Consider the following 14,529-nt stretch of genomic DNA (forward strand, 5'->3'; position numbering starts at 1 on the left):
CCAGGGTTTAGTCCCCTGCAGCCTCGCCTCTGGCTCAGTGCTTTAATGAATCCATTTGGCAGCGCACATGGAAACTGGCAAAGGACCATGTTCTGGTCACCGCTGCTGGTCTTCTGTGGTGCTCTTTGAGCTGTAATATTGGGTTCGTTTGACAAACCGTTTTTAAGGACGGTGTTAAATATTTCATTAATACAGAGAACATTTTGTTAAAATAGAAGGCATTCAGGTCTAATCACTGGTTTTTCGATTTTAAAGAAGCAACAGTATCCAAATTGACACTATTCTTTGTCTCTTGAGTCATTTTACAATAATGACTTATTACCGCACTACACTTTTCTTCTCCTTCATATGATCTCCTGTTACTGTTTTTTCTTGCAGTCCCGGGATCCTCTGGCGCTTTGTGACCTGAAAGCAGAAGTATCCCCAAGGATCTCGGCCGAGGACTTAATCGATCTCTGTGAGCTGTCATTGGCCGGGCCCACCAAAAGGACCAGAGCCGGCAAGCCCAAAATCATTGCTGTTGACATCCGCACTGCCGAGGAGTATCCTTACTATTTCTGAATTTTACCAGCCAGTCTGTTAAATGCTGGCATTTTAACATTCAAATACACTGTACAATATTTCTCTGCTGAGGCACATTAGGAATTTGTGCACACAGACTGGCGCCTGTTTGAACAACCTTGGATTGTGTCCAACAAAGCAAGAAAACAAAAAATGTTCTGCTGAGAAATTATGGCCAGTTTCAGATAAGGTTGTTTTGAGTAGAATTTACTTTAGCAAACTTTCTATAACTTAAAGTTTTCTGTTATTCAAGGGAGGGTTATAATCATTATTTCCCATGTTATACAGCAGAAATGGGTCCTACAACATAGTGTCCGACCACGTCAAGAATCAAAAGGCTTTGTAGTTGATTTCCGAATGGCTAGACTTGAAGGTCGAGTGAAAAGCTGGTGAGAGAGAGTCAGATGAGAGGAGAGAGATGCAATAACCGCCTGTACTTTCAGACAGTTTCTCCGGGAAGACATTCATCGTACACTAGTTTGTACGCATGAAAAGTGACAGAAATAGTTGTGTAGGGAATGAAAAAAAAGAGAGACATTTTAAACCCTGGCTTCTTTTCCATCTTGTGGGCTGTAAATGTCGGATTGTTGACGTCGGGAAAGTTGCCGGACACAGTCCCCCCAATTGTGACAGCACTTCTGTAGGAGTATATTGGCAAAGCTTTTTTCTTGCAGGCAGGACAGGAAATAGCGTGGGAAATGTTGTAATTATAAACAGTTTGAGCTAGTAGAAGCATTATTGGACAATACCTTCACTTTTTTTTAAAAACACCTATAATAGGAATGCAGCCAAAGTCTTTTGTCTTGTTCAGTCTAGTTGGCAACAGGAAACGATTTTGGCATCAGAGACGTTCTGGTTTCAGTTTGTAGTTCTAGTAGTATTGACCAATGACGTTGGAGCAGGCTTTGTTTGAATACAGGTAAACAGTCCGTGTGGAGAATCCGCCGGCTATCGTTTGACGATGACTTAGCTTTTTATCGGTTTATTTGTATGTAAACTGGCTACTTGTAAAACACTCCGGTTATCTCTTAATTCCAACTCCAGTTTTGCATCTGAAGTTGCTAATCGGAGTGTAAACAATGAGCAATGCACGTCAAGTCTTGGTCCGGATATCAAAGTGGTTCTCTGAAAGTCAGAGTCCAAGTCATGTGTGGCTGCCAGGTCCCTGTAAAAGCTGTGATTATGAATCTTTGAGTGTCATTTATATCCGGCCTGTTCCTGTTGTGTAATCTCTAGGACATATATTTTCTGGCGTGACGTGTGAAACTTTATCCGGATTGATTCATGTTTCAATTCACTCAAAATGATGTTGTTCCAGGTTAAAGACACGCAACCTAAATTTGCATTCAGTTGGATCTGTGCATGCGAGAAGCCTTTCTCTTTATCCCACAGTGCCTCTGAACTCGTGCTTACCTCTTGACCTGGTGCCAGTGCTTTGCAGAGTTTTGAAATTGAACCACAGGCACAGAAAGTAAATCAGTGACATCCCCATCTCAGGCAAGTAGGAGCAGATTCAGGGAGGATGATCTACTTTAGTCATGTGCTGCCAGATTCTGCAACATTAAGTTCATGCTTTTACATGCTATTTTTTGTTTTTCATGAGAATTCTTTAGTCTGGTTATTGTTTTAACAATCAGCTGCAAGCCATGACTAGCACATTTTAATATAGATTGTAGTAAACATTCTTATTTAAAAGCTGCATACAAAAGTAGCTCTTTTGTTAAATAGTGCAATAGTTCAAGTGAAACGTTTCTTTGTGACAGCTCACTGTATGTGTGGGTATATGTGTGTGTGCTGTACAAAGGAAGCCATGTATCTCCAGAAGTGGTAAGTGAGATTATTTTTATTTCCTCCATGATTTAAGAGGTTTTTCCTGCTTCATAAGAAAAATAAACAATTGAAAAAAACTGTTTAATGAGCTGAAATTGTCCCGAAAAGCATAAAATAAAATAGTTTTTCTTTGTTTGACGTTTTGGAGACACATGGCTTTCACATGATGTGCATACACATGCATAAATGTAGGTCTCCCATACAAACAAATTTCCTGTAAATCCCTGAGATTAAAAATGAAAATGTCAACTGCTTGCCACAATCAATAGAATAAGTATTAATCTTTTTCATAACCCTGCACAAAATTACAATATTTTAGAAAGACATTTAATTTGCTTTTGCAGATGCGCATTTTTTATTCATAACTAGCAGTGTATTGACCCAGAGGACCCTGTCTGGACTAAATGCAGAGGATCCAAAGTGAGCGTAACTCTTCAGATCTGTGGAATGGTATTTGTCTAAGGGGGCAAAAAGAGCCATTAATCAATAAGGATTAGTGTAGAGGGCAAGATTTAAAAATATCAGTTTCTTTTGCCAAATTCTTACATGAGCGTTGTGATGGACCGAGGCTCCTCGGGCTAGCACACATGGACAAAAGGGATTTGACTACTTTCGCAGGATTTGGCAACCCTTGTTCACCTTCATTGTGATCTTAGGCAAAGCTCTGTTGTGGGTTTCTGCGGTCACAAAAAGTGGATTAAATTCTGTGGAGTTAATTTAGGACAATCTAGATTTCACTGTCTAGGTTCCCGGTGGTTATTGCCTGCAGTAAAGCACATGGCCTCTTGTATTTCCAAGGCTAAATGTACCATAATGGGATTTGTTAGTTCATGGATTATACGCTAACAAACTCTATATGTTCTTGTGGCAGCTGGTATGATTTGGTGAACATTATCTTTTGACCGAGAAAGAAGCACCACTTGTCTAAGGATATGTCGCGATAGTGTCAATAGCTATGCTCTCAGAAATAGGACAAGCTCCTTTTCTCAAGAGTAATTATTCCATTACATACCACTGTGGGGTTGTTCACTGTCCCTCTGCTGATACTCACTCGTTTTCCAGCAAATCCCTCACTAAGAAGCAGTCTTTTTCCTTTCTTTCCTTTTTTTCTTTTCTTTTCTCCTGCTGACTCCCTCATTACATCTCATAATGTATCTCTATTCTCCCGGCTCCTTCAGAGAGCTAGTTTTTCCCACACTGCTATCTTGACAGGAATGAGCTCTCTAATTATCATTGAACTGACTTGATATTGTTTAATACTGTCTTTTTATTATCCGTGTTGCCCGAGGGTTTTGCTGTTACTTGTAACTATATGAAAAAAACAAGGTGCCTTACCTGTTCAATGCTTTGCTCCTTGACCACACTGCTTTTAGCTTTGGCAGAGGCCATATTTCTGGCAGCATCAACATTCCCTTCAGCACAGCATTCAGCCCTGACGGTGAGCTGGTGCAGTGTCCTGCAACAGGAATCCTCCAGAACTACAGAGGACGTGTCATCGTGATCATTAGCCATGCCATGAAAAGTGCTGTTATGGTGAGAAAACACACACACACACACACACACACACACACACACACACACACACACACACACACAATCTACTACATATAAACCTAATTTGTGGATTACACAACCTACCATAGAGATGTCATATACAAACACTTTATAATATTGTAGAAGTCAATCTCTCTGTAATGTTGCTTTTTGTAATATCTAAGGCGGACCATTATTGTTTAAACATGCATTAGAAATATTGAGAGATCAGCAGTTAATACCGGTGTGATGCAGATAACCGATGGTAATCTTGTTCTCCTAACGTTGTTGGAGTGCCCTGGCCCGCTTCTAAATCACCAGACTCTCTCCCAGTGTACTATTTTAGCAATGCAAGTGCTTTCAGAATGGCAATTCATGTCGTTATCAAGATGAATTGAATACATTTTTTTGAATTCCTTGACTTGATGATGGTGCCAGATGAAAAGTTAACAATTCACTTTGCCCCATACCTTGATTTTAAGCATTGAACACAGAGATTTGCATAAGCATGCTAACGTCAGAGGTGATCAGCATGTTATCATTGTCACTGTGAGCGTGTAATCAAGGTAATGTTGGGCTTTATCTCAAAGCACAACTGTGCCTCAGTACAGCCCGCAGAGCCTCGAACAAGAAAGACCACGGGTTTGGTAAAGATTGTACTCTGGCTGCCATGTTCCAAAAAACAACAGCCTGAGTGATTTTCTGCAACGCAACATCAAACAAAGCAATCTTGACAAATAACAGCAGAGGAACGAAACAAAGTTGGCTCTATATTAATCTTTAAAGGTTTTTCGTTGAATAGCAGCTTCCTGGGTGGAGGTCATGTCTGCAGAACTCAGGGTCATATTGCCTCCTTCAAAACTCTAATCATTAAGACTTATAAATACTTGTGAAATAACAGTTAATGAAAACAGACGTGAACAGTATTTGTAGTGACTATTATATTTATATAAATAAAATACCGAGAAATATTCCCTGATATCGGTTAAATATGAAACTTTATATATAGTAATTGCTATCCTCATTGAGGCCATAGGATGTAAATGAGGCAGATAGGCTATCAACAAAACAATATGAGTACAGTTGAAAGCAAAAGTGTGTGTGTGTGTGTGTGTGTGTGTGTGTGTGTGTGTGTGTGTGTGTGTGTGTGTGTGTGTGTGTGTGTGTGTGTGTGTGTGTGTGTGTGTGTGCAAATATAAAACTGGAATTTAATGAACTGCAAGAGAAGCTTTTCATACAATCTAAGGCAACTGATATAAATCCATCTGCTGGCTTGAGAAAATTAAATTAAAACTGTTCATTTACAGTACCACAAAGATGAGCAAAGTGCTGCTTGTTCCGCCATGACAGTAGTGTCCAATGTATGTACACTATGTATGTGTAATTGTAATTATTTAATTTTTGATCGTCACGTCGACTTGCACCATATACACATCCCAAAAGACTGTGATATTGCATGCATTTGAGGATTTTTTTTAGCTGATAGAGTATCAGTAGAAAACTGACTTTCAATAAAGAGTGTTGGAAATAATTTTATTTAATTTTACTCGATAAGCATCCATCAATCCATTTTCAGCCGCTTTTCCGGGGTCGGGTCGCGGTGGCAGCAGGTTCAGCAGGCCGACCCAGGCTTCTCTCTCACCCGCAACATTTTCCAGCTCATTCTGGGGGACCCCGAGGCGTTCCAAGGCCAGCCGGGAGATATAATCCCTCCAGCATGTCCTGGGGTTTCCTACCAGTTGGACGTGCCTGGAAAACCTCTAATGGGAGGCGTCCAGGAGGCATCCTGACTAGATGCCCGAACCACCTCAGCTGACTCCTTTCGACATGAAGGAGCAGCGGCTCGACTCCAAGCTCCCCCCTGATGTCCGAGCTCCTTACACTATCTCTAAGGCTGAGCCCGGCCACCCTGCGGAGGAAGCTCATTTCGGCCGCTTATATCCGAGACCTCGTTCTTTCAGTCACGACCCAGAGTTCGTGACCATAGGTGAGGGTTGGAACGTAGACCGACCAGTAAATGGAGAACTTTCCCTTCCGGCTCAGCTCCCTCTTCACCAAGACGGACCGGTACAGCGCCTGTTTTACTGCTGCAGCCGCACCGATCCACCTTACCTTTACTTGTGAACAAGACCCCAAGATACTTGAACTCCTTCGCTTGGGGTAGGCAGTTTGTCCCCACCTGGAGGGAGCAATCCACCGTTTTCCGGTAGAGCACCATGGCCTCAGATTTGGAGGTGCTAACTCTCATCCCTGCCGCTTCATACTCGGCTGCAAAACGACCCAAAGGTCACGGTCCAAGGAGGCAAACAGGACCACATCATCCGCGAACAGCAGAGATGTGATCCCGAGACTTCCGAACCGGATCTTCTCCGCCCCCTGGCTGCGTCTAGATATCCTGTCCATGAAAGTCACGAACAGGAACGGTGATAAAGGGCAGCCCTGGCGGAGGCTAACACCCACCGGGAACGTGTCTGACTTATTACCGAGGATACGAACACAGCTCCTACTGCAGGCGTACAGAGACTGGGTGGCCCGTGCCAACGGGTCCGGCACCCCATACTCCCGCAGCATCCCCCACAAAAAACCCAAAGGGACCCGGTCGAAAGCCTTCTCCAAGTCCACAAAGCACATGTAGACTGGTTGGGTGAAATCCCAGGACCCCTCCAGTAGTCTTGCGAGGGTAAAGAGCTGGTCCACTGGTCCACTGGTCCACTGGTCCACTGGTCTACGACCCGGACGGAATCCGCACTGTTCCTCTTGAATCTGAGGTTCGACAAGCGGTCGGAGCCTCCTTTCTCAATAAGCAATTTGTTGGATTTTAGCTGTATTCTGAAAGTAGCAGAAATAAGAACTGCGTACATTTTTATGTGTTTATTAACAGCAACGATATTATTGCAATATACAACAAATTCTAAAATCCACAGCAGTCTGGAGAAAACCCTGTAATCTTGACACATCATTGTCTTTGACATTTCAGAGCACAGAAATAACTTCAGCGTAACAAAACAATATTGATCATTATATATTCTGCGTTTGTGCTCTTGTTAGAATAAATTAGCCAAACTTAATGTAAAAAAAAAAAAACTCTGCAGTGATATGGCTTCAGGCAACATCCCAATTTAGAAAATATGTCCTCCTTCCATATGTTGGAAAGTAAGAGAGGGAAATAAGTAGTTCTCCTTAATTGATGAGACATGAGTCCTAGATTTCTTTTTTTTAGGGAGCAGCAGAAAGATATCAGTTTCTATCTTGGTTAAAAATAACCGTTAGAGAGTAATGGAAGAATTCTTTTGCAGATAGACTGAAGTGTAAATATAAGATAAGATAATCCTTTATTAGTCCCGCAGTGGGGAAATTACAGGATTACAGCAGCATTGCTTACAAGTAGAAAAAAAGATCAAAATCAAGTAATATAAAAAAAACAGTAATTAAAAACAAAATAAAAAAGCAGTAAGAAGAATATTAAATATACAGACTGAGTACAAAATAAATAAAAGTGTATAAAAAAAAGTACGTATTGCACGTATTAGATATTGCACCAGGTGAATGAATTAAAGTGTTCAAGTGTCAAAGTGTTAGTGGTCTACTGGAAGCCCAGCGTATTGTGCAGCCTGACAGCAGCGGGGAGAAAGGACTTGCGATACCTCTCCCTCAGACACCGGGGGTGAATCAGCCGGTGACTGAAGGAGCTGTGCAGCTCTGCCAGAGTGTCCTGCATGGGGTGGGAGTAGTGGTTCATCATCCTCCTGTCCCCCACCACCTCCACAGTATCCAGAGGATGCCCGACCACGCTGCTGGCCTTCCTCACCAGCATGTCCAGTCTCCTCCTGTCAGCTGCCGTGATGCTGCTGCACCAGAAGACCACGCCATAGTAGATGCCTGATGCCGCCACAGAGTCAAAGAAGGTCTTCAGGAGTGCTCCCTGCACCTTAGCAGAAAAAGTCTGCTCTGTCCCTTTTTGTAAAGTGCGTGTGCGTGGTCGGACCAGTCCAGTTTGTTGTTCAAGTGAACACCCAGGTGCTTCACAATCTCAATGTCCAGTCCCTGGATGCTCACCGGTATCGGAGGAGAGCGTTTACCCCGGCGGAAGTCCACCACCAGCTCCTTGGTCTTGCTGGAGTTTATCTGGAGGCGGTTCCGCTGGCACCATCCTAAAAAGTCCTGGTTTAGTTCTCTGTATTCCCTGTCATCATTGGTGGTGATGAGGCTGACGATTGCAGAGTAGAACTTTTGTAGGTGGCAGTTAGCAGAGTTGTGTTTAAAGTCCGAGGTGTATATGGAGAAGAGGAATGGAGCCATAAATATAGTTGTTTGTAAACTGCGTATGGCTCATGTATCAGAACATGGCCACAGCGCTACTCTTTTGCAGTGCAAATATAAAATCTGTGTTGTTATACAGCATTAGTGTGATTGTTTTTTATCACTATCGTCATATTGTATTAAGTATGAAGATCGATCAACCTCTTCATCCTCACACATCGAGCAAGTATGATGACTATTCAACCTCCCTCCCCACTGCGGCCAAGCCCACACTTGAAATTCCATATCTGAGGTTGAACCTCAGTAATTCGTCCGACCTTTCAGCCGTGCAGGTCACAAAAGTAAAGGTCAATAAAAGGACTCAATTGTGCTTAAATGCCATCCACATCTCTGTGCACCAGACCAGTGGCATTATCATTAACTCTGGGGCAAAGCAATGAATGCACTCTCTGTGGTCAGGCTTTACTGTGCACCTTTTAACATTTAAACCCCATTGGCATTAATAAGTAAGCCTGATTCTCCATGCTCTGTTTTCATTTTATTCAGTTGATTGTATCTGCATTTTCTTTAACTGTACTCCTAAAACTCTTGAGTGTATAAGCAGCAACCCAGGCAGACAAAGTACGTTTCACTCATTAATCAAAGGCATTGACATAGATTTTTAAATATATTTGTAAGGTTCTTTTTGCTTTTGTTTAGACTTCTTCTCTGGACTGTGTGTGCATGTAGACTGTATTTGACGGACATCATTTCCTTGACTTTCCTGTTGGCTTCGTTGCACCTCAGAGAGTTGGACAAAATACACCTCTATCACGAAGTAGTTTGTGAAGTCCTGTGACCTTGCGTATCTCACAGCATAACTCCAGCCACCTTCAACCTGAGCCCAAATAACTTAAGACACTTGTGAGGTTAACATTAAATTTAAACTTTGCATTCCAGTTATTTATTTCCACCTGTCGTCCCCTGGCCAGGTGAAAGGAAACAATGAAACACCCACAACATTCCACATCCATGCAGGTGTTTCCATGGAAAGGCTGTTATCGTGTAAATATGTTATTTCCTCATGTGTGGCAACTACAAGAGTTTCTCAAGAAAACCACCCAATGATGTTTGAGTCGTTTGAGGTCATGAGTACAGGAAATATAACTGCCGTTCCCTTTCTTTTCTCCTCCCAGTTTGCAGTACACCTGGTAAAGGTCAATTTCCAACGGGTTTGTATCCTGGATGGAGGGATCAACAAGCTGAAGCCCACGGGACTCCTGACTGTCCCCTCCCCTCAGATTTGATCGCACATCTCAGTGTATATTGCATTTTGAGCTGATATTGAAGCAAAGGAACACATTTAGACATTATTTTTATACACATTCAAATTAAACTGTGGGGTAAAAGGAAAAGTTCCATTGTAATCCACTTCTCAACACAATTTGATTTCATCATCAAATGGTCTTTCAGGCCATGTTTGAAATGTTCTTTTTAAAAAGAATGATTGAATCAATATTTTTTTTGTGAAACAACTCTGTGTTGTAGTTGCTTTGCGCTGATACATTGAGCTGCCTGTGAATATCTTGGTGAATGTCAACCTGTCTGTTCTGAGCCAGTTGATCTAGGTTACTTTGTTGTATACTCAGGGGTCACTCTATGTACAAAGTACACAAACCAATGCAATCCAACACAATAGTGCTGCCATTAAGTCTACTTTTACACACTGCAAGAACCATGTTATATTGTAGCATTGATTAAGCCGTATTGTTGTTGTACCTGATTATATTCAGAGGTAAAAATGGGGAGGACAAAAGTTAGAAACGCCTCTCACTATAGTCCACCATTCATTTCTGACAATTTCAACTAAACTGAACGATATAAGCTTTTCAGAGGTAGAATATATGGCAGAGCTGTTGCGTTAAATTGCATTAGATTGTACAGATGTACAAAATGAAGCGGCCACTGAGTTTTTTTTTGTCCATTCGGTGATTTAATAACTTTCCCTTGTCTACATGTCACTGAATTGTTTCTACTATTGTACTGTATGCCATCAAATTGGTTTCTATCATGTTACAGTTAATTGTAATAAAACTATGTGATGAATAAACTGGATAAACAATGTTGGTGAACAGTTAGTTTGTTGTTTTAAAGTGTTTTTAATTGACGTAATGGTCTCACATTTACAAGATGGTTGCTCTTGAATTTAATGTCATTGAATGATGACAATGCTGCCTTAAGACATTATACAGTATTGCATAATCTTGTGGTCTTGGCCAGAAAGTGTTCATGCATAGCCAACACGCATGACTTTACACTTTTGATACTGACTAGAAACTCCCACACAACTGTTTGTATAAAAAGAGAAATCTGTGTTTATTACTTTTATCAAGAGAGCAGTTCATCAAAGGAGCTTCTTGGTCTCATAAACGGGTGAGAGAAACAATTCATGAAATTATTTCAAAGACTATGATAGATTGTTGATAAAATAATTTCATGTTAGTTCTTATAATATCTTCCTCCAATGCCATTTTCATTGTCAGTCTCTCTCGCAATGTTTTTCTCTCTTTCGCCCTTTCTCTCTCAATCTTTCTCCCTCTCTCTCAATCTCTTTCTCTCATAAATCTATCTCTATGTCTCTTTCTCTCTCTTCAGTTCAACTACTCTCTCTCTCTCCTTCTATTCCCCTCTTTCTCCCTCTCCCTTACTCTTCTGTCTCTTTCTCCCTCTGTCAATCTCTGTCTCTTTCTCTCTCTTCAGTTCAACTACTTCTACAGTTTAACAGTTTATCGTCCAGCTTCTCCTGTATTGTATTTCAGCTCTCAGCTCCTTTGGATAATGCAGTTCAACTTCCAATTTTGACACTTTTAAAATTCAACAACCAGGTTTTTCAGCAGTGCAGTTCTTGACTTTTTCAGGAGTCATTTGAAATTTCCACGTTTTCAGTTATTTTGACTACTACCACAACTACTACTTTTACTGTGACAGTAAAATCTTTTAGCTTCCAGCTTTCCCTGGGATGTAATTCAGCTCAGTGGTTCTCAACCTTTTGTCAGTGATGTACCCCCTGTGAAATATTGAAGGTGCGTCTCTGCAGTAAGAAATATGTAATACACAGGGCTGTGCCATCAGTGTCTGATTTAATAACATTCAGGGTTTTTTATAATATATTAAATAACACTCTTTATAGAATGTTTTAATGAATGCTAATTTTAAATATATATGTTTTTAGATTATGCAGTTTTGCTTCCAACTTTTCCAGTTATACATTTCATCGACAAGTATTTTCAGCAGTTCAGTTCAATGCTTTTGGGCTTCAACACTTTTCAGCAGGTAGTTTCCCTTTTCTGTATTTTCATCTTTTTCTTTTTTCTTCAAATATTTCAGCTTTCAACATGCATTTTCTAGTTATGTTTTCTCTTCTCACCAGGATTCTTCTTGCCAGTGTTAAAATGGTTAACTATAATGTGACCGTAATTTGTAATTAATTTGTCATAATTGCAAGGAAGACTTCTTATATTCAGATGAAAAGTAGAGAATGTATTCCGAGGCAGAGAAACACATAAATTATTAAACTGAGTTTCATCATAAAAACTACAGAGGTTAGATACATCAAGTGATGAAAAAAATGTAAATCTTGGTCAACATCAAAATTATAAGAGTCACTGGTAAAGGAATCAAAAGGTGTGAAGGTCTGGCCTTCCAGATCAGATGTGTTGTAGATCATAGTGTATGTAAAGAATCAAGTAAACAGATAAAAACAAAATCTAAAAAAGTACTTAATACATTCCTAATGTTGGAGACTAAGGAGCCTGACTGTGCATTTCTTTGTTGATGTGGGCTTTGGGTAGGTGGATGGACAATAAGTCATTCCACCTACCCAACTTGTATTATACTCTAACAATTTTAAATGTAATGTATTGACACAAAATATGTTCAAGTTACTAGAACTTCTACTAATCTTGGTTTTATTTAATTTTTTTCACGTGTCTTATGTGTTGCTCTTTTGCTGCTGATATTGTGGCTAATTTAGCTTGGAGTTAACCTTGGCGTTGTCACTGATTCTGTGAACTTTATCATTATCTTCAGATCAATTGTGCTTAAATGCCATCCACATCTCTGTGCATCAGACCAGTGGCATTTATCAATGTTTCAGTTTTGTAATACCTGTTGTGTTTGATAAAAATCTTACGTTTGCAACCAGAGGTGTCAAACACAAGGGCTTACACAACACACAAGTCAAAGAAGATGCCGGGGGGAAAAAGAACATCTATTAAATCAAACACAATATCCGTGCAATATTTGGTACCTTGATTTGTAAATGTTTTTAGTTTACAGGTTATGTTTCAGTCTGATGTGTAATTGTTGTTGAGACTATGGTAACGTTTGAGGCTGTCTTATGTCGTGTTATTGCATTTCAGTGAATGAAATTGGAATGTGTATCTACAGTAAATACAGAGGATTATTTTATCAACAGTGTATAAAGAGTAATATAAAGTGTATAATTCAGGTGTTTCCATGGAAAGGCGGTTATTGTGTAAAGATGTTATTTTCTCATGTGTGGCAACTACAAGAGTTTTACTCAAGAAAACCACCCAATGATGTTCGAGTCGTTTGAGGTCTTGAGTACTCGCAATTCCTGAAAGGCAGGAAATATAACTGCCGTTCCCTTTTCTTTTCTCCTCCCAGTTTGCAGTACACCTGGTAAAGGTAAATCTCCAACGGGTTTGTATCCTGGATGGAGGGATCAACAAGCTGAAGCCCACGGGACTCCTGACTGTCCCCTCCCCTCAGATTTAATCCCGCATCTCAGTGTATATTGCATTTTGAGCTGATACTGAAGCAAAGAAACACATTTAGACATTATTTTTTTATACACATTAAAATTCAATTGTGGAGTAAAAGGAAAAGCTTCATTGTAATCCACTTCAACACAATTTGATTTCATCACCAAATGATCTGTTACGGTGTGCCTAGGGCAGGGGTCAGCAACCTGTTCTATCCAAAGAGCCATTTTGCCCTTTTTTCCACCAAAAAAAAAGTGTCTGGAGCCACAAAAGCTATTTGATATCAAAGCTTATGATGAAATTATTATGAAATTATAGAACAAGAATAAAGACAGTTGACATTGTATTGCTATTTTACCTGTTTATAACTATCAAACTCTTATGAAGAGGAGAAAAAAAAATAGTCACGTGTTGGCTACATTAAATACACAACTAAGCAGACCTTGAATCCTATCTATATATGTGGCTCATGTGGTAGAGCGTTCATCCTGTAACCACAAGGTAGCAGGTTTGATACCTGTCATCCATGAGGTTTACATTTTAAAACGCCTATCTTTTGCTACGTTTACACTGAGCCCTTCTGCAGCTTGATACTTTTCACCAGATGCTGTGTGCTTGTTCTGGAAGAGTCTTTCAACATTAAATGTTTTGTTGTTTGCCAACTCCTCGCCACATATCAAGCATACAGGTCAGCAGCATCGTTGGCAGTGAAAGCTAATTAATACGTCCACGCAGAATTAAACTACCTTTCTCTGTTGATAGTGTAAGCTATTGTATGGTGTATTTAAACAGTTCTCTATGAAGCAGTGTTCTGATGTACGTTTCTGGGGCTTTTATTCTGAAGGGAAAAAAACGGAAGAGGAGAGGAAGGTTTGGTTTGGAGTGAGGAGCGAGTAAAAATTAAAGTGGTTGCCGTCTTGTCTAAGCTAACGGAGCAGCGTGTTGTTATTTTATTATTATGGTACAAGTGTAGGCGCAAGAGAAAATCTCGGTTACAATAGTTTAGCGAGGGCGGAGTTCTGTGAATCACTAGTAGCACCTGCAGGGGAAGCTGCTTGACAGAGACGTGACAGGATGTGATGCACATTTTAGTTAAAGAAATATTTAAACATTTATTTGTATTTTCAGTGACCCAATATCACCTTAAATGCAAAGATAAGAGGAATTCCCTTTGAAAGATTTTCCACTGGGCAAAAAAAAAAAATAAAAAAAAAGGCTCAGGGAGCCGCAACAGACGGGCTAAAGAGCCGCAGGTTGCCGAACCCTGGCCTAGGGTTTCACAGGCTTAACACACATACAAAGGGAAAATAGCCTTGACAAAAGGTGGAACAAGGAAGGGATACAACAATAATTTACAAACCTCACCCGCCTTGTTGTGTCCCTTCCTTGGCGTGAGTCACCCACACACCTCACCCGCCTTGCTGTGTCCCTTCCTTGTTCCACATACATAATTTATTGGCAGCTTGTCATTTAGCAAAAAGGTAACAACTTAAAAAGCAAAGGCCTCAGGGTCTCAAAGGCCAAAACAACAAACAACCCCCCCCCCACACACACACTAGCTATAACACAAAGTATGTCT

The 14,529-nt window shown here is 40.5% G+C and overlaps 1 protein-coding gene across 1 annotated transcript in view; it reads left to right on the top strand.

The window, feature by feature from the left end:
- Positions 1-10,295, top strand: part of tbck (TBC1 domain containing kinase) — a gene marked incomplete at its 5' end in the record, with an annotated part of 38,366 nt that extends 28,071 nt beyond the window's left edge. Inside the window, 3 exons of the mRNA XM_079219366.1 lie at positions 379-542; positions 3,765-3,924; positions 9,360-10,295. Coding sequence (XP_079075492.1) covers positions 379-542; positions 3,765-3,924; positions 9,360-9,470 — 435 coding nt within the window. The 3' untranslated portion in view covers positions 9,471-10,295. The remainder of the gene's footprint in view (positions 1-378; positions 543-3,764; positions 3,925-9,359) is intronic.
- Between the last annotated feature and the right edge of the window lie 4,234 nt (positions 10,296-14,529).

This window comes from Taurulus bubalis (genome assembly GCF_910589615.1).
Source record: "Taurulus bubalis genome assembly, chromosome: 6".
NCBI classification, from domain to species: domain Eukaryota; kingdom Metazoa; phylum Chordata; class Actinopteri; order Perciformes; family Cottidae; genus Taurulus; species Taurulus bubalis.